The 26,009-nt window shown below is 35.3% G+C and overlaps 1 protein-coding gene and 2 long non-coding RNA genes across 3 annotated transcripts in view; all 3 read left to right on the forward strand.

Moving 5' to 3' along the window:
- Positions 1 to 26,009, forward strand: part of si:dkeyp-14d3.1 (transmembrane protein 132C) — a 207,553-nt gene that overhangs the window by 152,612 nt on the left and 28,932 nt on the right. The window contains exon 5 of the mRNA XM_052563064.1: positions 19,377 to 19,520. Within this exon, the coding sequence (XP_052419024.1) occupies positions 19,377 to 19,520 (144 nt within the window). The remainder of the gene's footprint in view (positions 1 to 19,376; positions 19,521 to 26,009) is intronic.
- LOC127963258 (uncharacterized) lies at positions 12,649 to 13,840 on the forward strand. Its single transcript, XR_008154762.1, has 3 exons — positions 12,649 to 12,880; positions 13,326 to 13,580; positions 13,741 to 13,840. It is a non-coding gene; the product is annotated as an uncharacterized LOC127963258 (long non-coding RNA).
- On the forward strand, positions 13,918 to 15,954 carry LOC127963259 (uncharacterized). Its single transcript, XR_008154763.1, has 3 exons — positions 13,918 to 13,969; positions 14,098 to 14,162; positions 14,869 to 15,954. It is a non-coding gene; the product is annotated as an uncharacterized LOC127963259 (long non-coding RNA).

The raw sequence follows: 26,009 nt of genomic DNA on the forward strand, positions 1-26,009 counted from the left end.
ACATATAGAAGGTGCACATTTATGGAAACACAAAACACCATCATGGTAACACACGTGATACTTAAATAATGCAAAAAACTTTCATTAAGCAACAGAAGATGTAACATAAAGCTCAAATGTACATAACTGATAACAAGAACTATTTAAAAACATGATTATTTAAACAAAATACTTTCAAACGTGGAGTGTCACGCAGGGAATTCTGGGAATATCAGTTTACAGTTTTAGACTGTAAATTATACATTGATTTGTTCTTTTTTTACTTCTAAAAGCTGTATAATTAACAGAATTTTACTGTAAATTTGTTAGATCTTTTACAGTTTTTCCCTGTATATAGTACGGGAACTTACTGTTAACCTATTATCAGTTTTTTTCCGTAGCGTTTTTACAAAATTTTACAGTTAAAATTACACTTATTTTTTACAGTGTACATATGGATCACACAAATAAGCTTTATAATAAATAAATAAGCTTTCCACTGACGTATGTTTGTTAGGATAGGAAAATATTTGGCCGAGATACAACTATTTGAAAATCTGGAATCTGAGGGTGAATATGTCCAAATGAAGTATTTAGCAAAGCATATTACTAATCAAAATTACGTTTTGATATATATTTACGGCAGGAAATTTACAAAATATCTTTATGGAACATGATCTTTACTTAATATCCTAATGCATTTTGGCATAAAAGAAAAATCAATAAATTTGACCCATACAATGTATTGTTGGCTATTGCTACAAATATACCTGTTCTGTTCTGCTTATGACTGGGTTTGTGCTCCAGGGTCACATATATTTTATACTCCTTTAGCACAGATTTTTTCAATATTTCTTAAGTGAATTGCAAATATTTTTTTAAGTGAATATTGAAAAAGGTCCCATTTGTACACCAGCATATCTACTGAACATGTGATTTTTGTTGCTGCCCACCGTGTCCTCTGTTATTGAGTGTTTACCACCAAATCGTGTATGTCCAGTGTGAGTGTGCGGTTCAGGTTCTTGCAGGATGAGCTTGGTTGAGCTGCAACAGTATAGATCTAAACAGACCTGAGAGCTGAAAGGAAAGAGGAGCAGTGGCATGGATCAGAGGGCAGAGGCAGAGAGGTTAGGTCCCATCGGAGGCAGCCCTGCTGTAAGTGACAGGCCTGGCTTCGATCTGTCTGTTTAAACTCACAGATTCTGCTCAGAAGCTGTTTTCCTTTTGGCACATACTTTTTCAGCCCTGTGTTAACTTGTGAAAGGCATTGGTTTCTCGTCCACCTTGTTATCCATTCGTTTAATCCATAATTTAATCAGTTAATCCATAATTCATTCAGTAAAGGATGAGATCACTTCTTATTTAATGTGAAGCATAAATTGCCGGTTCTAGACTACAATGGCCATTTGTATCCGAAAAGCTTGAAAGGAAGAAAATTGAATCTTTTGTGTAGTGGGATGAACAGCAGAATGGGAAAATGGATGAGGAGAGAGTTTAAAGGGGAAAGTAGAAAGATATGTCTTTCTTGCGTTCAATAAAACAAACTAGGGCGGCAGGAAAATGATGCTGAAGGGTTTGTAAAGTTTTCTGTATTCAACAAGATCATCTACTTCTCAGTGTATCAACCCAAAACCTACATGACTCCCAAAGAAGAGAAAAAACAAAACAAAAACATGACATACAAGACTTCAAGATGGTCAGCCAGTTTGTGATGCTGCGGTTTTTATTTTTTCAGAGAAAAGCACTGACCATGTTTCAACCATGTTTGAAAGGATGTAAATAAAACATATTATCTTACAAATTCACGAAATGCCATTATTACTTTAGGGAATTCATGCAGTGTTAGTTCTAGAGAGGAGCAGGACAGAAGCATGTTCTTTAAAATGTGTATTATATCATAAATTCATTACATTTTTACCTGTTGGTGATTAATTATTTGATGTATAAGCCTGTTTATTGTTTATACTTTAACTATATGGTGGAGTATAATTATATCAATATAATGTTTGAATAAAAACTGTCTTACCTGTAGATTGTATACAATACTCATACACTTAATCACGTTATGATTATATGGGTAACACTTTAGAATAAGGTTCCATTAGTTAATGTTAGTTAACTACTTTCGTTAACATGAACTAAGCAAGAACAATCCTTCTACAGCATTTATAAGTCTTAGTTCATGTTAATTTCAACATTTACTAATGCATTATTTAAATCAAAAGTTGTGCTTGTTAACATTAGTTAATGCACTGTGAATTACCATGAACTAACAATGAATAACTGTATTTTCATTAACTAACATTAACGAAGATGAATAAATACAGTAATAAATGTATTATTCATTGTTTGTTCATGTTAATTAATACATTAACTAACATTAACTAATGGAACCTTATTCTAAAGTGTTACCATTATATGAACTGAATAATTCTGGCTTCTGTTGTTCATTTTAACCTTTAATGTTTACAAAATTAGTTGAGAGCTATTTTTGTCCTGACGTATAATTTGTTAACTTTAAATATTTCATAAAAATATATCTCAGATTTAACAATTTAGTTTTGGAATCAAATGGAATCCAAAGCTTGTGATTTACTATCAAATCAAATATATAAAAAATAAGCTGTGGCCATGTTGCTGGTAATCCACCGAAACAAGATTGGACTAGTTAATGATCACAAAACAGCCAGCTAAAAACCACATCTAATCTTATAATGCTCTTATTAAAAGACCCTTTTCCACCTTTCACCAAAATTGGGTGTTTATATCTAACAGTGTGACTTGTTTCCAATAATTGCAACTTTATATCTTACATTGTGAATTTACAATCTCACAAATTGTAACTATATCAATCGGTGCAACTTTATATCTCAGAATTGCGACTATATATCTTACAACGTGACTTCATTTATTAGTTTAAACTTTATCTAATAATTACCCTTTGGATTTTCCATGAGGGTTCTCTTTTTCTTTTCCCCTGGATGAATTGATTTAAGTGTCTCTGTGTAACCTTAATATATATATATGAAATGTTCGATAAACCTAATTGTAGATGTTGTGTTACATGGACAGAAATGTGATTTATACAAACAATCCTATTTGTGTAACATGCTATTTCAAACACTAGAGCCGTGGGAATTGATGCATTAGCACTACCTGAGATTTCTAATCATTAGTATCTATCTCAATCCCCCCAATCATCCAGCAGTGAAAACAGAAGTCTGATATTCCCTCACACACACACACACACACACACACACACACACACACACAGACACACACACACAGCCCCTGTCTGCCCTGCTGGCTTCCTGAGTCTGACCTTGACTGTTCAGCTCTTGGTAACTGCAAAAAGTCTTCTTGTTTAAATTCACCAGGGTTGCCAGGCCCTGCCATCTGACCCATTGATCTGGGTGGATTGCAGGTGTGGTATTCATGAGAGCGGCTGGGGATTTGTCCTATAAAGTTAAAATATAGTGCTGCTACCAACTGCCATGTTTTATTCAGAAGCTTGTTTCCCTCAACTCCACCGACCAAGTACCAAAACTATACAAAGACTTATTTTCCTCTCATTGTCTCTATTTCCGTCACTCCCATTCTCTCTTTCTACTGTTTCACAAAGCAGCAATGGCACAAAATGTACCACGCTTTAAAGGGATAAATCACCCGAAAATGTAATTCTGTCATTATTTACTCAGCCTCACATTGTTTCAAACCTGTATGACTTTCTGTTTGCTGTAAAGCACAAAAACTGATTTTCTTCTGGGAATAGTTCACCCAAAAATTTTAATTTGCTGAAAATGGACTCTCAATCAGGCCATTCAAGATGTTGATGAGTTTGATTCTTCATCTGAACAGATTTGGAGAAATTTAGCATTACATCCCTTGCTCACTGCTGGACTTGCAGTGAAAGGGTATGATGGGAGTGAACAAATTATCATAAAATTATCATAAAGGCAGTCTATATAACTTAAGTATTTATTTTCTGAAGTCATACAATTGCTTTTTTAACCAAATGATGATGACTTTAAAGAGATTAGAGTCATTGTTCACTGAATTTCTTTATTTTTGCCCCAGCTGCCCCATTATGTTTTCAATGAATCATTTGCATAAACAATCTAAATGATTTCTATACAAATTCAACAGAAGTGATTCCATACTACAAATTAAAATTGTGGTTGATTATCTTTTGCCACTTATACTAACATTTTTAAATGTTGTGTCTGCTTTAAGGCTCAAATGCTTCAATTCCCATTCAATGTAATTGCTTGGAAAAAAGCAACCAGCACATTCTTCAAAATGTGTAGTTTTTGTTTTGTAGAGAAGAAAGAAAGTCAAAACAGTTTGAAATGACGTGATGTTGAGTAAATTTTGACCAAATTTTCATTGCAGGTTAAAATGTCCCCTTAAATTCAATAAAATGACTAGTATGACATTTGAAAACACATCCGCAAAAAAAAAAAAACAGCTATTCAGTCTTTGAAATCTGAAGCACTTTTGTGAACTCATAGTGAGTTTTTAAATGCCTTCTTCTCAGTTAAGTGCACAGGACTGACAATGAATCGTTCTGTTCACCAGTTAAATCACTCAGATGAGGCGGCCTTGCTGCTCATCCGAGGACAACATTAATTTACAGAGTGTGCTGAAAAACACTGCAGTTACCAAATGAAATCCAATCAGGGCTTGGCTTTTTGTGCATCAACTCTTTTCTTCAAACACAGAATTAAAGCTCAAATGATATGCAGCTTGTCTCATAGCATTCAAATCCAATTAACGTGTATGCTTTGCTGAGTTAATGTTGGCAGTAAGGATTGCAAGAGTTTTATACAGGTAATAAGCTCCTGCCTGGCTTATAGGGTGCAACACGGACACGTCACATAAGCTGTCAAATAAACATGTATACAAGCTTCTGATGACTGTCAACAACTGACATACATAAAGCTGGAGTATTCCTACACCAAATGCTATTGCTGGTTATTACACGCTTGTTTAAAACTATAGAGTGTACACACAGGCAAGTTTGCATTTTGATAAGAAAATTTTTTACTGCAGTCATGGGTCTTAAAATGTGTCTCAGAGCTAATATAAGTGTGTTCCTTCATCTTTGGACACTTAGGGCCCTATTTTAACGATCTGAAACGCAAGTGTCAAAGCGCGAAGCGCAAGTAACTTTGTGGGCGGGTCTCGGCGCTGTTGCTATTTTCCCGGCGGGATAAATGGCTCTTGTGCCCGGCGCAAATCTAAAATGGGTTGGTCTGAAGTAGCTTCATTATTCATAGGTGTGGTTTGGGCGTAACCTGAAATAAACCAATCAGAGCGTCATCCAACATTTCCTTTAAAAGCAGGTGCGCAAGTTCCATTATGGATTGCTATTATTATGGCGTATTTACCAGGCGCACGCCAGGAGCGGTTCACAGCCGAGGAGACTGATGTTCTTGTAAGAGCAGTGAAAGACAGAGAAGTTGTGTTGTATGGGGATGGGAGAAACCCACCCAAAACAGCGTCATGATTTCCATCATCTCATGTGTTAATATTTTTTTTAGTGTAACAATTTATGATTTGCAAAAATAACTGTTGCATCTGTGTAGATTACATGAGCAAAGTGTATGCGCGTTGTGCACGCTATACATTATGGTCAAGCATGCGCCCCTAAAATAGCATAATGAACAACGCGCAACGCGCCACTGACTTTAGACTTGTTTTTTTTTTGGTCAGTGGCGCAACTGTTTAATGGAACAGCAAAATAGCACCAGGGATTGTTTGCGCCGGAACACGCCTCCTTTTTTGAGCTGAACTGCTCAGGGAGCGCAAGTTCATTCACTAGTTTAGCCACGTGCTTCTGTGGAGGGAAAAGCGCGCTTTGAGCGGGTGCAAAATAGGAATGACACATGCGTCGGTGTACAAAGTCAATTGCGCTGGGTGCAAGATAGGGCCCTTAATAATAAAAAAATAAATCTCAATCCAAAAATCCAAAATTTAATCCAACAGAAGAGTGAAATAAACATTAATAAATCGTTTAGTTTTTATTTATATATTTTATTTTAAAAATGTGAATTATATCTAGCCATTCAGTCGTGTTATCATACTTACAGTACCACACTCCACAACGTTTTTTTTTCTGCTTTCCAACAGTTAGTGTACTAGTTTATCAAGGAGACAACAGTGTCAGTGATGTGTTGAAACAACAGAGAAAAATCAAGGCAGATATCACCTGTGAATATTCTTACAGTTTTATTTCCAGTCCTGCTCCTGTGCTGTATGTGAACACATTTTTGGACATTGTTGGAAAAATTGAGCAAACTTGTGAAAGTATGAAATGTGTTTTAACAGAGTTTAACAATGTCAAAAGTTGAAGAAACACTCATAAATTATCTTAAACATGTCTGTTGGCAAATGTGGCACAGAAGCGCTTCTGAAATGGTGTTTGGTTATCTTGACACAGTTAAATGCTGCTCGGAGGTGACATAAATGCATTTACACAGCAACTGCATAAAAAAACACCACTCCCAAATGCAGAAATCTGACTCCAGGAGGAATGATGGTGTTGGTGACTTTAAAATTGTCTTTTCCCCAGGATTACGGTGCACATGATACCTAATTGAAAAAAAATAAACACATGGGTAGATATAGTCTTTTTTTTTTAACATTAGAAGCCTCACAGAAATGTGTAAGGTCTATTAAAGGCAAATTTTCTTAGAAAGTAATTGCTTGTCCAGTAATGGTGAAAAGATGTGCTGGAAGTGACATTAAATTCACTGTAATTATGTTCCTGAGGTGAGATGAGGAGAACATGAAACTGAAGTCCAGTATGAGATATGTCTTCATTAAAGAACAAACTCTGGCTGACATTCAGTGACTTCATGTTGTAATACTTGCACACGGTTACACGACCGCAGGCACACATACACACATTCAGTTTTCATACTCATGGATCTCTTTCACACACACACACACACACACACACACACACACACACACACTGCTGGAGTCTATCAATGTAGCAATGATTGGGCTCCTGAGACCACAGCGCTCCTTTGAACCCATATAATAAGAGAGTGAGGTATCTTTTGCATCTCTTTGTGCATTTGTTTATGTGTGATAGTAAGGTTGTCAGAACTTTTAGAGTTTTCATTTTGCTGCAAATCTTTTTTTCAATTTTCAAGTTGTTTTTAGAACTTTAAAATATAATGAAAGTGAAAGTTATTTTGTAGTTACATTCTATAGAGGTTTTTAGATTATTCCTTGGTTTTTGTGTATATGTAAGTGCCTTAAAATGCATTTAAATATATAATAATATAAATGTCACATGCAGTGGCGTGCACGGCAGAGGGTGGGGGTTACTTGAGCCCCTGCCCCTTTGAGGTCCGACACTAAAGTGCCCTTGAGGTCCTGTCTACATGCCCCCGTAGACATGCCCCAATTTCTGCCGAGGGGGACACCCCAGAAAGTGGACCAGTAGAGGGGACATGTCACGGACTCTCTCAGCCTGCTTGTTAGCAGTGTTTCAGCTTGAAGGGCTGCTTCTTCTTCTTCTTCTTCTTCTTCTTCTTCTTCTATCAAATGAAGAAGTCAGTAAGGTTCTCAATAAGCCACCTTTACTATGCTTTAGGGACCAGTTACTTATTGGATTTATTTTTGCTTTTATTTCTTGATTGGAAATAAATAAATATGTACATTTTGAAGTAGAGATGCTGACAACGGTGCAACTTAATTGGACTTGACAAACCAACTTAAATGAATAGGAATAGTAAAAAAAAAAAAAAAAAAAAAATTATCTCAAATGAACAAACTGAACATGGAGTGCTATGGACAAGTGAATTTTATGGGATTGTTGATGTGTCGCTCCAGGCTAACATCGGAGAAATAATGTTTTTCTTTCCATGTTCCTGAGCACATACATTGACTGTGAATTGAAACCAGTTTCGAAGAGGAAAGCTATAAAAAGAACTGCATGCAACAGTGCTCTGAGAACACTGCAGAGCAAGAAAGGAGCATGCCACAAAAATTGGCCCCAATAATTCAATTATTCCTTCGAACAAAGAAACAGGAGAGCGAGACAGAGCTAATTCTGTGCTGCAGTGTGAGAAAATCCCTTTGCTTTGTGGTGAATTAAGATCTTCACGTTAGATCGCTTTTTAATACGCCACATTTCCGTAATAATGGTATATTTCATGCTCATGTATTTCATTATGGAGTAGGATTTATATGTCATAACGGAGCAAAGATAGCCATAAAGTGGCCAGGAATGAAGGAAGAATGGACAAATATAGGGTAGCAAAAAGAGATGAAACGGAAGATAGAGCATCTGTTTTTCATGCCGGTCAGATTACAGGGGCTGACACCATAAATCTTACTTCTTCTCGGATGGAGAAAAAGAGGAGGAGGACAGGGGGACACTGACAATGCTCTCCTGAATTTCAACACATTCAGTTGGCAGGGAAACCAGTCTCTCAGACTCGGTGACAGTACAGTGATTACTTTCATCAAGTAATCCAGTGTTTCGGAGTTGGACAAAAACATTCATTCATTCGTTCTTTCATTTATTGAAAGATCGTAAACTTTAATTGTCCAAAAAACACATTATGAATTTGAATATACGAATGATGGCAAGCAAGCAGATTGTACACAGAGCCAAATATTGAGAAATGTTTATGGAATCAAATAGTTGTATTAGCTAATTTAATATGGTGAATTGAACAAAAATTAAAAAAAATAAACAAGCAAACAAACAAAAAACAAAAACAATACAAATATTAGTTTTATGCTATTGATACAGTCCCATTTAAAATATCGGGGTCATATTTTGCTTTTTGTTATTGTCTTTCATGAATACTTCAAGGATGCTTTAAAATAGACAAAAGTTACAGTAAAGGTATAACACTGCAGAAAGTATATCTTTCAAATAAATGCTGTTCTTTTACTTTTTAACTTTCTGTTCAAAGAATCCTGAAAAAAGTGATGTGATATTTACGCAAAACCACTGAGCAGCAAGTGTTTTCGACGTTGATAATAATAATAAAAGAAAAAACTCTTAATCAGCATATTACTGCATTAATACTGGAGTAATGTTGCTGAAAAGTCAGCTTTGCATTACAAAAATAAATTACATTGTAAAATATATTAAAATTGTAATAAATATAACCAAACTGTAATAATATTACGAAATATTACCATCAAAAAATCCAACCTAAGAATGATTGATTCCAAACTTTTGACCAGTGATGTAGCTAGACAGGTAATCCCTCATATATTTCACAGACACGTATGAGGGGAGACCACAAGTCCCAAAAAGGGGCAAGTTTTTATCTAAAACTCAAAAAGTTTCTTAGCTGTCAATTCATTGTGATTCATAAATGAACCTTGCATAGGGAAGGATGTGTAATATTGTGTCATAAAGAAACATAAATGTATATGGGGACTGATGTTATCTGTCTGTGACTTATGAACAAAACTTGCATCTCTCGTCTCTGATTAGGTTCTCCAGCTCCAGCACAGTGAACATCCACTCCACTAGAGCAGATGAATCCGGCACTAGACATCAGGTGCTTTGACTAGCAAATTTGGCAAGCGAATGATAATACTCCAGCACTTTGACTACTATTCAAGTACATCTCAAAAGCAGAGATTACTGCGCATATCAGTTTTTTGATGGCTTTTACCTTAACAGTTGGGACTGAATGAATACCTTTGGTAGGTCGGAGGCTGAAAGACACATCTCTGTGCCAAAGATGTAATTTTCTTCCTTTTCTCATCCCTTCACATTTGCGCATGGCCCAATTTAAGCTGTCTGAAAGGAGCTCCCAATTTGGAATTCAAAGTCTAAGCCATTTTTCAGAGATTTCATTAATCTCCATCCTATTATTTGGTAGGTCTTCTTAGATCTTTTGTACCGTTAGAGTTCGCCGTTCGTGGCTTATTACTCTGCTGGGTTTGTTTCGCTCAGAGACTTTACTGGGGCCTTGAAAATGGATTTCAGAATATTTACATGTTTGGTGCTTCCCAGTGCCCCTCAAGTAATTGAGCAAGGATATTTGTAGTAATGAGATGCCATTGAGGAAATCTAGACAAGATATTGGCAGCAAGATGTGGCCTGTTCCAAAGCATTTTTGTCAATTAATTGTAAGGTCTGCGAAAAGCAACTTGCCCAATCTGGTTAAAATTGGCCCTGCTGCCTGTTACTTGCAAGTTTCCAGAGGGTGTTGGGGAATTTTATTGGGCTTTCATCTTGTGGGGTGCATTGCAAGAACCTCTATGATCTTTCAAGTACATTTCCACTGCGTTTCAGTGGCAGATTATATTTTCAGCTGTGAGTACACAGAGAATACAGCAGGAAGATTTCGGTTTGATGGCTTGATTGCTTGAATCCCCGTGCTGACAGGCACTCATGAATGAGTCCTGCTGGGTACTTTGGCTCAAGTTTTCTCCAGAGCTTTATAATGCAGTGGCTTTGACTCTCACCTTTCTCTGCATGTCTTCTGATGCTGCTCGCAAGGAAAGATCCCCAGTTTCCACCGTTATTCTATTTGATATCACTGTTTAAAATTTCATAGTGCTGCAGAATTGTAATCATGAATTAGTCTGAATGAAGACAGAATTGGGCTTTCCAGAGCCAGAATCGGGTGAAAGATTACCCGTGTTGTGCAGATTAAACCAAAGAGGAAAAAGAAAAGAGTCTCTGATAGAATGAAGAAATTTCAAGCACTTCTTCTTGTAGATCTGACAGACCATAATTAAACCTATAGACCTAAGTGGAGATGCTTAAAGGGAATCTCATTTTAAAATCTAGTTTAAATGCATTGTTTTCCACAGAATATGTTTAATACTTGAACACAACAAGAGTTAATCATTTTCATTTGTGTGCATCAATTACAAGACATAGTATATTTATATGCATAGTATAATAAACAATAATTGCAATACATTTATAATCTATACAGGAATTTATTTTATTTTATTTGTTTAATTTTTGTGGACATCTGTAAGCAACAGTTTCACATGATTCCTCAGAGATCAGTGTAATATTCTGATTTGATGCTCAAGAAACATTTATTATTATTATTATTATTATTATTATTATTATTATTATTATTATTACGGTCAAAACAATTATGCTGCTTAATATTTTTTGTGGAAGCTGTGATAAATTTTTCAGGATGTAAAAAAATTTACTTGAAAAAGATAGTAATAATAATAATATTATAAATATATATAAAATAAATAAATAAATAAATAAATATTAACTGTTACCTTTGATCAATGTAATGTGTTGATCAATGCCATTTCTTGCTGAATTAAAGTATTCAAAAAAGAAAATGCTAAAAAAAAAGATTATTGATGTCAAACTTATGAGCATGTACGTATTACACCTATTTATAAATATTATATATATATGTATGTATATATATGTGTATATATATATATATATATATATATATATATATATATATATATATATATATATATATATATATATATACAGTATATATGTATATATATATTATGTATTATATATTTCCTTTTGTTTATTGTATTATTTAGCTGCATAAATTTAAATTCAAACATTTAACATGGTAGAGATACTAAAAGTGAGAACACAACGAATCAATTTAGAATTTTTATGTTTTTTTATCAAATCACTAAAATATAGAGTTTGAACTGACATGCATAAATTAAGTAACTTACCGATTATATATATATATATATATATATATATATATATATATATATATATATATATATATATATATATATATACTTTAAGTGGTGTATAGTGGAGTAGTCTCATGTCATCGACATTATTGACCTTTCAGGTGTCCAAGCAGCAGGCCAGAAAAGCCTTTTTGTCTAAAGGTCCGTAAAATGAACAAACGCAGTCATAAGAAACAGAACTGAGCATCTGACTTCATGTCCTTGAGAGTGAGCTTGTTTCATAAATTCCTCCATTAGCTCCTGGGCTTGCCCTGCAGCAAGCTTTCTTTCCTGCCCATTAAAACCCATCGGGGGACAGGCCTGTAAACAGTCCATCCCTACAACTTTGATAATGGCCGTGTCTGTATCCAATTGTGGTGGCCGTCTCAGCCCTCTGCCCTCTCTACTGACGTCCCACTGTGGCTTATTACCAGCATGCAGTGATCTCGTTCTTGCTAGCAGCTAATGTCCTGCTGCTCACATTTATCCTGCTGTGAGTCTCCTAACCCCAAACACGCAGACGAGTGATCTGCACGCACATGGGCACGTACACATGCTCTGGCTCTCTCCCAAGATCTGCGGCCATTTAGCCCATCAAGTGCAATGATCTTTGCAGGAGGGCAGACGGAGGATGGGGCAGAGAGCATAAAGGGAGAGAGGGGCTGTGGATGAAGCGTTTAGTGATGTATGAGTCAGGGATTTCCCTCAAAGTGCTCATATTGTGGGCTTAAGTGAGTTAAACACCCAAGAGGCTGTTTCAAGGGGTTGTGGTGTGCATATAGTTTACAGTATTTACTGTACATTCCTTTTTATGACATGGCAAGGTTCGTTTAGGTTGTAAAATGTGATGTAGAGTGATTTACCAAAAACCTGATTTTACTGTTAAAATATTTGGAGTCAGTAAGAATGTTTTTCAAAGAGGCCTGTTATTCTCAAGAACGCTGCATTTATTTGCTCAAAAATACAGTACACTCTAAAAAACGCTGGGTTGTTTTTTCAACCCAACTGCTGGGTTGAGGCCGTTGGATAGGACTTTGGGATGTTTTAACCCAAGTTTGGGTTGAAAATAACTATCTTTTTTAACCCAGCGGGGTGGGTTGAGGACGCGGACGTGAAGGAGAGCACGCACGTCACGTCAAAATCGTACGTCTCCAGTGCGAGCAGCCGCCATTTTCTCAGCGTGATAGAAGCGAGAAGCGAGTGAAAGACTATGGTAAGTAACGTTAAATATTCAAAATGTAAAGTTATCTTTTATTGTTTACCCGGTTGTATGAAAGGCGGAAGGTTTTATGAAAGGCGGAAACAAAGGAGCTTAACGTTATATATATATAAAAAACGGACGCGGTTTTCGCCTAGGACACGGAGGTCTTGCCTCATGTAACGTTACTGAACGGAGGATGTACTTTTAATATAACGTCTGTGAATGTATTTTGTCATATTTACATAAGATTTTACATTATCTGTTCTCTTTGAGGCGTTAACAGACGGTTATGGTCACGGTTACGCTCATGTGAATTTGTCTTTTTTTTTCGCGGTTAAACTGAATGTATGTTTGTCTCCTAAAGGAAACGGCATTGTGTAGTAAAGACTAGCATAATTATTTTGAGGCTGTTGAAGTGGTAACTGTTAAAAGTATGTTTTTACATGTAATATTTCAGACTTGTCCAGCTCCTGTCTTCATTGTCCTCGCGCTGAGAGTTAAAGACACAGAAGCTGTTTGTGTGAGGAGTCACAGACCTGTGTGAGGATGAGGAGGAGGTGTTCTTCTGAAGAGAGGGACAGACGGTTTAAGGAGAGTAAACTTCAGAATAACATCAAGTTATCTTTATTTTGACTAAGACTAAAATAATGTGTGTGTTTTTTTTAGATGTTGAAATCCAGAGACAAGATAACTTCATTCTTTTGAGACTGATGTAAGTTAAATTATTATTACTTTTTTTTTTTAGAAAATTAATGTTTCTGTTGTGTCCTGCCTGTTAACTTCACATTTTGATGCAAAAACAGTGTGATTTTATATATGTATGTATGTATATGTTAATATTTTATTGAAGCCATTGATGTCCCTCTTTGCAGAACTCAAACTAACTGGAGTTAAGGACACACAAGTCTGCTTGTGTGAGGAAGTGGTTTTCTCAGCTTCTTCTGAAGAGAGGGAAAGATCGTATAAGGCAAGTAAACTTCATAATTTCATGTTATCAGTTGTTGTTGTGTTTTACTAAGAGTAAAATAATGTTTGTTTTTTTGTTTTTGTAGATGTTAAAAGCAAGAGACATGGGAGAGCATCATTCCTTTGAGATTTTATGTAAGTTATTTTTAGAAAATAAATTTTTCTGTTGTCTCCTGCCAGTTTACTTCACATTTTGATGCAACAACAGTGTGATTACGTGCTCATTTCATTAAAACCATTGATGTCTGTGTTTTTTATTGCAGAACTCAAACCAACTTTGGAGTTGTCTGATTTGGAGAGTCATTATTCTTGGTCTTCGCTCTTAGAGGTAAAGTTCACACAAAAAATCATTTACTTGCCCTCATGTCATTCCAAACCTATAAGACTTTTGTCTGTCTTTACAACATAAATTAATATATTTTTAGTTTTCTCATAATATTTGTTAATCCATTTATAGTTTAGATAATCAGTATTTTCAAGCTTCATAAATACAGAGTTATTGTAGAAGTAAATTCTGATATTTATATATGAATACATCTTAAATTATATGATAGCAAACATGTATGTTCAAAATAAAATACTGGTCTCCCAGACCAGCAATGGAGGACACAAAAAGAGAATATTAAATATATTCATACGTTTTCCAAAAAATTTGCAGATTTTGTATGAGTCTGGAAAAACATGAGGAGAGTAAATTATAAACATTTTAATTATTTGGTGAACTAACGGTTTGAAGAGCAGCCCTCAATGTACGTGAATATTGTGAGGTATGTGAATGTCATGTCTGTTTTAATGTTTCAGTAAAGAAGCTTTCTGAAAGCAATATTTATTCAAACAATATCGCATGTCCTCACAGTAGTGCTGCCATTATAGACTTCATGAGAGCTGTGGTGGACTGAGACATTAAACAACCGCACAAAGTGTTGAAACTTTAAAACCGATTATTTACCTATCGTTACGGATGTGAATGCACCTCTACCTGAAAATGGATAGTTTAATTAAATGTTTAATTTTTTCAAATGTGTTTCTCTTAGGCCACTGATGAAGAACAGGCGGTGACTGGGATGAATGCTGGTCAGAGAGGAGAATCTTCTTTCCCCTAAACTGATGCAGCGGTGGTTTTAAAGGAGGACGCTGCCCTGGATGATGTAGAAGATGTCACATGCTGTGCTGATGGGGTTTCTTCATGATTACATCAGTTATGCTAAAGAGATCATGAAAATTGACTGTGATGCATGATCTGTATTCATGGACTTTGAAACAAACTGTAAGTGTATAATTTGTTAAAAAAAAAAAGTTAAATGCTTTTTCTGCGTTGTTTAGTAGAAGAGTTTACACTCTGTCATTCATACACCTGCTCACATTCTTTCACACACACACACACACACACACATGCGTCTGTTAAATGTTATAATATCAAAGTTAATGTTGTGATTTATTTGTGTACTGTCATGCCAGAATAGTTGGAAAAAAACCTAACTAATTGTAAATTTATTGTATGTGTTTTCGTATATTTTTATATCAGAATGAACTCTGTAGCTGTTGATGCCATCCTTTTCTGCATTTCTTCTAACATGTTACTTTTTGACTTTTCTCTTGTTTTTAATAAATATTTTCCTTTTGGTAATTATTATTTGTGTGTAAAAGTGATATTTAAAATGAACAACATTTGTAGGTTTAATGCCTAGCTCAATTTGGGTTATTTTTAACGTAGAAATGCATTGTTTCCCCACATGGCTGCACTCTGCGAGTTTATTTTCTGCCAGCAGGAGGCGCTAAGAGCGGGAGAGGTAGGTTTCTCCGGTAACGGCTGCAGAGCGGTGCTGAGCTCACAAACGCTGCCTTATCAAGCACATGCGAAATGATATCGAACATTTTCTAAATACAGTAGTTTTCCTTCTGAAATACAGTGATAAAAAAACACCCGCTCTGTTTTTTGAAACCCTGCAATATAGTCATTTTAAACCATAAAAAAGGCAACCCAGCAGGCTGGGTTAAATATGATAACCCAACTGGTTGGGTTAAAACAACCCAGCGCTGGGTTCGTCCCTTTTTGACCCAGCGCTGGGTTGTCAAAATAACCCAAATTGGGTTGTTTTCAACCCAGCAGTTTTTAGAGTGTAAGAACTGTAATATTGTAAAATATTATTATAATTTTAAATAATTATTTCCTATTTGATTATATATTAAAACATAGTGTATTCCTGATTTCAAAGAATAATTTTCACAAGCCATTACTCAATTCTTCACATGATCCTTCAGAAATCATTCTAATATGCTGGTTTAGTGCTCACTTATTATTAATAATATTATTATTATCAGTGTTGAAAAAGGATTTGCTGCTTAATATTTTAGTGGAAACTGGGATTTTTTATTAAGTTTTTCCAGGATTCTTTGATTGATGGAAAGTTATTTGAATTTGTCTGAAATAGTAATTTTTAGTCTTTTGTAACAGTCACTTTTGATCAATTTAGTGCAACCGTGCTAAAGTAAAAAAAAAAAAAAAAAGAAAATATTAAAAACATTTGAGATTAATCATTGAGATGTGCATTGAAGGTCTAACTTGATGGTTACTTTACATTACATTTTTGGATTCATTAAATCAAAACTTTTGTTCAAAATGGTATAACAGGTTTGTTGTTGTTTTATATGTTTATATAAACATATAAAAAATAAAAAAACATGGATGCATTTCTTGACACATTTTTCACACTACATGTTTGAAAATTGACATGAAATATTATTTGGATACTGTACATATTTTAATTTAATTTGCTCTAATATATTTAGCAAAAAGAAAGGCACTGGTCTGGAATTGGTTTGATCAGAGTCAAGTACCCTGGAAAGCTCATTTATGCGTGTACACGTTTAGCTATAATTACAAAGGCCATTTTTTATTTATGTCTTCAAAGATGTAGTAAAACAAACCAAATTTTAAGTGGCCCTCCCTGTTTGAAATGCTCTTAAATCAGCCAAGTCATGTTTTGCTTTAAATTTAATGATGTTTGTCTGAGTGTTACATTTGAGAGCATCTTATATGAACACTACTGCGTCTGTGAGAGGTACTCAGTGTTTTGTTTTATTTTATTTTTTTGTAGGGCATAATTGCTGAAAAATGTCACCCGAAGTTAGCTAAATATGACAAAACCTCCTTTTGGGCAGAGACATGAGGTTCCTAAATAAACAAAATAATTATTTATTTTAAAGTGAAAAAAGTTTTCCGTTTCCTGCAATGAGTTTTCCATTTGTGTCGACATATAAGCATTTATTTACCCTGAGCCGAATTCTGTCTCAAGTAAAATGCCTTCACAGATTTCACTTCTCTCTTTCACTGTCCTTAAATTATTCAGCACACAAAAACATCTCAAACATTTATGAGCCCATTCTTAGAGGGACGCGTGAGAAGTGTGACCTCGCTGTTTGGCATAAAGGACTGGCTCAAACCGAGACGAGATAATGGATCAAAGCATAAACACACACCACAGTCGCTTCAGCCGGGATACACACAGACATGATCCAGGAATTAAACCGCAAAAGAGTCTTCCAGTAATAGCATTACAGAAATGACAGTGTATCAAGCCTGTAAAGAGCAGATCGGCTTAAAAAGTATCATAAGGGGAAAAAGCAGAGCTGTCAGCATGAATTAATTTTTCCTTATTCTCTTCTTCTCTTTCCACATAAAGTATGAAAAGAGAGAACTATCAGAAACAGGATAGAGATCTAGAAAGTGCTGCTTGTGGTAATGGGAATAATAAGGCAGATTTGGTGAGATGGCAGTAAGCTGAGCGTGTCATTACGCATTCACTGAGATTAGGTTATGTCATCTCTCGCTCTCTTATAAAAGAGCAAAATAAAGAGAAAGAAATGAGGATGGAAAGACGGAGCTTACAGTGAATGAATAGCATCTGATTGCAGTAACCGCACTGCCGCTGTTGGACATTGAGGGCAAGCAGATCGGTTAATTGAAAGTGATCTGCTAATGAGGTAAATTGACTACATTACCTACGTCTGCCTGTCTCTCAGGGATGGCACAATGGGGGCTGAGTTTCTTATGCTGACTGTAATGGTCTCAATTATGTGGTTGTCTGAAACAGTGTGTCTCCGTGGCTGAAAGGTTAAGGACTCGGACTGTTTCTCTTCTAATGAACCCCCTCCCCGAACCGTCAAACAGCACCACTCTGCCCCACTGCCTCTATCCTCTGCTCCTCGACTTCTTCTCTTCTGCTCCTTTTGTAAAGTCATTTTACAGCCTCTCTCTCACGTCATGTCATCTTCACTTGGGGATGTAGTGTGGAAAGTAGGAAGGAAAGAGGAATGAAAGTTCAAATTCAAAAGGAGAGAAGAAGAGGAACGAATGATGGATGGATGGACAAATGTAGGAAGAGGTGAAAAAATAATAACGTAGGTTAGAATTAATCAATGGACAGGAAGGACGAAAAAAGAATGATGGATGGACTAAAAGGAGGAGTGAATGCATGAATGAATGAACAAGACTGAAACAATAAATGAAGGACATATGTAAACTGACTGATGGAATGATTGAATGAGTGGAAAATAGATGAGGGAAGAATGGAAAGAAAATAAGGTTGTTTCAACCAAAGAATGAGTGAATGATAGAAAGAATGAAGGAAGGGAAATAAAGAATGACTGAGAGAAGGAATGAAGAAATGAGTGAATGATGGAAAGAAAGAATGAATAAAGGGTGTAAGTAAAAAGTGAACAGTGAATGATAGATGGATAGAAAAAGGAGTGAATTAAGGAATGAAAGACCAAAAAACTAAGAATAATCGATGGATGGAAAAATTCAAGGAGTAAATTGAATAAATAATGAAAAAAGAAAGGATAGGAGGAGGGAGGAATGAATAACGCAAGGAAGGAACAGATGAAAGAATGAAGTAATGATGGATGGAGAGAGTAGGGTGGAATAAGAAAGAAAGAAAGAAAGAGGAATTAATGAATAATAGGACTGAACCAATGAATGAATGAAAGACTGAAACAATAAATTGAATGAATGCAGAAGGAGGAATGAGGAAAGGAGGAGGAGTAAATTCTGAAAGGAAAGAAAAGATAAATAAATGATAGAAGGAAGGATAAAATCAATAAAGAAGAAGTGAATAGGAATGAATGAACCATAGCACTATACCAGTGAATAAATGACGGGTGGTTGGAAAGAAAAACGGAGTAAGTGAAAGAACAAATAAATGATTGGAAAGAATGAGAGTAAGAGTGATGAACGGAAGGAGGAGTGATTGATGAAGGGAAGAAAAGAACAGACAAATCAATAATGGGTTAATGAAGTAAAGATTAAAAAGAAATACAAATAGGAATAACTAAACCAATAAATGAAGTATGGAATGAATAAGGAGAGGAAAGAAGGAAATAACAAATTGGTTAATGAATGAATGGCTGAACTAATGAAAAAAAGAACAGACAGAATGAATCAAAGCATAAATGAAGAAAGGAAGGACTGAACTAGTCAAAGACTGATGGAATGAAGTCGGGAAGAACGTTCAGACATTTGTTGTGTGTGTGTGTGTCACAGGAAACAGAGATCCTGAACACTGCAGTGCTGAACGGGAAGACGGTGGCGGTGCCGGTGAAGGTGGTGACGGTGGGCACAGACGGGACGGTTACAGACGTGTCAGATGCTGTGCAGTGCCAGTCCACTGATCAAGACGTGGTTAAGGTTAGTCCACTGAGTGAAAATATTCCTGCTCCATTCAATCATAATGATCCACTCAAAAGAACAAACAAACCATAGCATGTTGACTTTTAATCAATATAATAGGATTCAAATGAAGCTCACAATAAATTTCATTAAAACCGAACGAGGTTTGTCCAGTGATTAATGGAGGTGAGAATTATTCATCATGTCAGGATACTTACTAGAATTGTAAAAATGCTTCAAGAATCAATCTGAACTTGAACGAATCTGTTTGAAAGTTCTTTTGAAAGAAAATGCATCTCAGTGGCAGTCCTCCACCTGTCTGCTCTCACTCTGACACTTGTTTAATAGAGATCCAATTTCTCTATTTCTGTATCAGCATGTTTCAACAAGCTGGCAAGTCATGCGTCGTCCCTTGTGAAAAAGAAACATACTTTAGCATACTGGTAAAAAGACTTACTAGGGAATCATATACAGTAAGTGTGAACTGAATGTAATATTTTAGAAAAGTTGCTGACAATTCACTTGCTCACCAGTGGATACTCTGCAGTGAATGGGTGCCGTCAGAATGAGAGACCAAACAGCTGATAAAAACTTCACAATAATCCGCAAGAAATCCACACAACTCCAGTCCATCATTTAACATCTTGTAAATCAAAAAGTTGCATATTTGTAAGAATCACCTCCATCATTAAAGAAAGTGAAAATGGAAGTCAAGACATTTGCCATGTATGGTAACCCATACTCATAAGGAATCTTAATTTAAAACCATTGTCTTCTGATTCAGACAAGACCATTTTTCACAGAAAAACAATATTATGGATGTTTCTGTAATTCTCGTTTTTTTTTTTGGGGGGGGGGGGGGGTTTCTTTCAAATGCCTCCAGCTGGGTCTCGGTCACGTATGAGCTCAGATTCAATCATAGCGTATATAATTATGATATGTTTGATTACGCATGAGATGAAACAAGACTGGATTTTTCTAGAGATGGTAATTTGTGTTTGACGGGCCTATTAAGTTGAGGTTGTTTAGACATGGAATTCTCTAATTTTAAATGACCCAAAAGACTTATACGCAATCAGCCTCCACTGCAGGAGTGATTTAATGCCGAGGATATTCGTAAGAATGTTTTTCATTGCTAATTTCAGTGTATTTCTCCACAGTTAAACACAGCTGTGCTTCAGCTAAAGCTCTCTCTTAGAAGCATTAAAGGCCCTGGTCGAATGCAAATGATCAAAACGTTGTATATGTTTACATAGACTGCAGTAATCCAACATTCAGCCTAACATTTCATTCATATTTATGAGTAAAAGTTTTAGCTTATTCCAGTTCAGACTATAGCTGAAGATGAAAATGACTTCAGATATGCCGTGGAAATGGAAGATGTGCAGTTATTACCTTAAGGAGCTATTTCTACCTGATATGATCCTTAAAATGACTTCCGCTGGTTAAATCTAATGCAGTCAGGCTGATTCTCTCATTAAATATCCAGGTAATAAAACCAGGAAATTTAGATGTCACCACGTGAAGCACATATTTAGCCTGAAGTCAGAGTGTCCCTCCAGTTTAAAACTTAACTTTGAACTGTTAACTTTACCAAAGTTTGTTAAACCGGTCATTTTTTTAGAGACAGAATCTCCTTTATGTGGCCTGACTAGAACAATGAAGGTCAATACAACATTTATCACCTACTATGTAAAAATGCTACAGTAATAAAAAAAATGGTTAATTGCTTAACTTTAAATTACCTTACCATATGTATATTGAAAATATAAATAGTTTAACATTGTATTATATGTAAACTTTAACATTTATGTTTTTAAAGGGCATTACAAATTATATAATTAATTGAATTATAATTACAATTTGTTATCAGTAATTAATATTATGTTTTGTGACATTTAATGTTATTTTTATTAATGCTAATTTCAATATTTTAGTGTCAGCCTTGTATATACTGTATACAGCCCCCCTTTTGTTTACTATAAATTTAAGATGTTTTTAAAATGTGGTTTTCTATTACTTTTGTCTCAACATTTTGATATTGCTGAGATTTTTCATCTGATGTCTTCAAATCATTAAATAATTCCAAAAGAAATGTGCATCACCTTTCTTTCAGCCCACAGTCCCAATTTTAACAAATTATTTCAGTAGTTCACTTACTTTTACAATAACATGCTATGGAAACTGGGGCATATAATAATGTATTGCAATTACTCAATCAAACCTCAGCTGATCATGTGAAAATTTATCCATGAAACATTTGTAGAATGTCAAATCATTTTAACTGATGGGGATTAATGTTAAGCAGACAAGTGTGTCATTGTAGCTAAATAATGGATGACTGGGTGTACACGCTAGTGCATAATAAATTTGCTTGGATCACAGTCACTGTAGTGGGTTAGAAAGATAACCATTTTTATATGAATTTTCCATTTCCTTGGAGACTGATTCTCTGCATTCTTTGGAACTAAATGGTTATAAGGAGTGTTTCAGATTTCGAAATATTTTGTTTCCCCAGAGAGTGAAGAGAGGGGGGGAAAGCAATTTTCTTCCTATCATGACCACCAATGTGGATATTGGATCATTTTGTATCATTTTCTCCCAATTAATTTAATACAGAAACCCATCAGCCAGCCTGTAGCCACAACAATAGTTAAAGAAAATAAATGCAACGCATAATAGACTAAATTACACAATCTTTTTAGCTTAAGCGCCAGTGGCAACATTTTGAATAGCTATATTGTGCTGCATTATATCATGTTAGTACATGCTATGTAGAAAACATTAGCATTTTTATCTTTATTAGTGATTTAAAATTGGTCAAAGCACACTTATTTATACATTTCTGTGCTGTTGCTAGTTGTTCAATTCATTAATTTTTTTTTCAACTATTCTGAAATGCAGACTTAAATAGGAGGTCTTTATGTAAAAAAACAAAAACAAAAGTGAAGCAGCTGTTTGCTGACATGAGGGTCACACATTCTGCATGTTTCCAGACTAGCTGTTGGCTTTTTTTGATCAGTTTTACTGATGTTACCTGCTTGAGTTACTAGCCACACAGCTCAATATGTCTGAAGTGCAGACTGTAAGTACATCTCTTCTGATTTTGTCACAAATTGTGAGAATGTTGGCAAGTAAGGTCATTCTGACAACAACTTCAAATCAAAGCGACTGAAGTTCTTTCAATCTTGTCACAAACAGCTGGATCAATTTCCAACTTCTGAGAACTTCAAGCGCATATACGAGTGTTTGATAGTTGACCTTGATTAAAGTATGTCATTCTCACTCATCATATTTCAGTTTTGAAGTTCCTGGAAGCTATGTGCACTCGACATTTGCACTTGTACAAAGAAGAGCACTTCCTAAACATCCGAAACACAGTGTGTTCAGGTGCTTATTTTTGTTATTGTTATTGTTATTAAAAAACTTACATTTAATCAATTAACTGTGAAACTTCATAAACATTAATCTGGCCAATAAAGCTACTTTATTTACCTGTCAAATCTAATTATTAATCACATTTGGTGCTTGCTTAAAGTTAACTTGGATCCTCTTTACTTGGATGTATGAAATCCAGAACAATTTTGTATTTGGGGGTTTGGGGTTGGTACGATTTGTAATATTTTTTGAAAGAAGTCTCTTATGCCCCAAACCTTTGAACAGGTTTTGTATATTATTAGCATAATATTAATATTTTTCTAACACTTTTTCTTTGTGAACTGCTTGTTTAATTCACTTTACAACACTTTCGATTAATAAAGTTTTGGTCACATCATTTGTAATTCCATGCAAACCACTTAAATGTGTGAAATGGAAGTTTACTTACTTTAATTGTGCTGGGACCATGTGAATATTGTTGGCATTAACTAAACCTGGGCTTGGGATTTCACATTCCCAGCATGCTTTGCATGAGGAGTTAGTCTTAAAATGAAATATTGTTTTAGGGGGTTTTGAGCAAGATGAGAAAGAGGAGAGACTTTTTTGCACTTAATGTTTAATGTTCCGTTATGTTGGTCTTTGGAAGTTTCTGTTATGTAGGGTTTGGGGAGTTAATGTGCACAGCTTGTGTTCAAGGAAGGGTGGATTAATGTTGCACTTTTAATGAGAAATTGCTTTTTGGCAGTTTTGTTTTTGTTGTGTACATTAAAAAGAGTTGCATTTAGTATATTCAAGTCCGCTATTGCTAAGTGCCTCAGATTCATTTGAGTTACTTTGATGCATTTAATTTTATTAAGGTTTACTGAAAACATTTAGGTTTAGACTACATAAAGTCTTTTATTTATTTTGAGAATTAAAGGGCCCTATTTTAAAGTTTAAAGTGTAAAGCGCACAGCGCAGGTGCACTCAGGGCGTGTCCAAATCTATTTTTGATATTTTAACGATGGAAAAATGGTCCGTGTGCCGGGGCGCATTTCTGGAATGGGTTGTCCCTATTCTCTTGAAAAGTAATGGGCGTAACGTTCAATAAACCAATCAGAGTGTAATCTCACATTCCCTTTAAGAGTGAGTTGCATCTGCGCCATGGCAGATCGCTATTTACATGGCGGAATTTGTTGGCGGAAAAGCTGAATGCTTCTCAAGCGAAGAAACCGATCTGTTCATGCGCGAAGTTAAAGAATGCGAGCAGATCATCTACGGGACAAGCAGGAATCCACCAAAACTTCCTGAGGTGAAGAAGGTGTGGGATGAAGTAGAATTTCATTCATCATAATGACTATCATCATTACATTTTTATGTATGCATTTAGTAGACGCTTTTATCCAAAGCGACTTATATTGCAACTAAGCTAACAATTTTCTATTAACATGTGTTTCCTGGGATTCGAACCCCCAACCTTGCGCTTGCTAACGCAATGCTCTATGCTCTAGCTACAGCTATTTTTATATTTATGTAGCCTACACAATAATATTCTTTTACACTGTAATCATTTTGTTTTTAATATTAGGCATGTTTGTGTGATGCGTATCCCTGTATGTAAAGCGCAAAGTCAGCGCGCACTGTGAATCCGCCCAAAGGTGCATTTTCTACCAACACGCTCTTTAAATAACAAAAATATATTGCGCCATTGACTTTAGACTTTAGACCAGGTTTGAGTGGCGCAGTCTATTTTCAGCTCTTTAAAATAGCAATGCGTCAGCAATGTGCCTGAACACACCTCTTTTTTAGACCAGCACACACATGGGCGCACAAATGAATGCAAATGCATTTGCTAATTAAACGACGTGGCGCTGGACAGGAAAATGCGAGACTGAAACTCGGATCTGAAACAGACTGAAACTAGCAAACACACTTGCATTGCGCCGGGTGTATGATAGGGCCCAAAGTATTTAATTCTCCTGTAAGTTCACTTAGACAAAACAAATCGGTCATTATATTGGTCTGTCTGACCCTAAGAATGAATCAATAACAGTAATATACAACTTTTATATGCAAATGATTTAAATTATGATTTACATATGAACTTCTTTACATGTCAAAAATACTGTACCCATGCTAATGTTGTCATTAATCAGGATGGACTCATTTTGCTGAATAGGTGTTTATCTTTAAATGTTGATATTTATTCAGGAGCATTTAGTCCATATAAGTTGTGAGTGATCTGTATACCCAAGCAATTGAGAAAAAGAGTTTGAGGACCGGATAAATATTAACAATGCTATAAATTATTTGTAATTTGAGGTGTAACATAAAACTTAAGATAATGAAATATATATGTAGCCGTCTGCAAATGATATATTGAATTAGAAACTAATATGAAATAACAGTAAATCTGTGCCAGTTATGGAGAGATTCTCATTGGTTTGTTTATGCCATGCACAAAGATAGTTTTATTTGTCATCTCTGAAAAAGCAAATTAGACAGCATTCCCAGTTAAAGATATATATATATATTCATAAAACATAAATATGTATATACTTGCTAAGAATCAGTAAATAGTGTGGAATACAGGGGACAGCCTTTGTGTGACCCACTGTAGAGCATTTCTATATGGAACTTTATAAGGCAGAAAAATATGACTAATAGCTGCTTTATCGTAAGAGTAGAAAAGCCTCTTAAAGTCAAGAGAGCACTCAGGCACCACCACTTAATATAGATACACTACTCTTTAGATTTTGAGACATGATATATGTATATATATATATATAATGCATGTATACAGTAGATGGCAAGAACATTTGTTAATGCTATCTGTCAACACAGTGAAGTGAAAACTTGTGATGGTCGTGTGCAGTATCAGTAGTGTTAAATTGGGCACATAAAATAATAGCGCCCGTTTAAGATGGCATCTTTGAATACATTTAAACCTGAAAGTCTGCAAAGGATCTGCAATAAAAACTTACATTTATTGACCAAACCTTTGGGTGAAAGCAGTATGTGTGTATTCAAGTGGGTTTGTGTATGTGTGTGTATTAGGAATCAATGATTCTTGGGCCATATACCTTGATGCTGTATAGAGTGGAGCACAAGGGAGTGTTATCTGGGAATCTTTCAATACAGCCAGTGAGT

Source organism: Carassius gibelio, chromosome B8, assembly GCF_023724105.1.
Source record: "Carassius gibelio isolate Cgi1373 ecotype wild population from Czech Republic chromosome B8, carGib1.2-hapl.c, whole genome shotgun sequence".
Classification (NCBI taxonomy): domain Eukaryota; kingdom Metazoa; phylum Chordata; class Actinopteri; order Cypriniformes; family Cyprinidae; genus Carassius; species Carassius gibelio.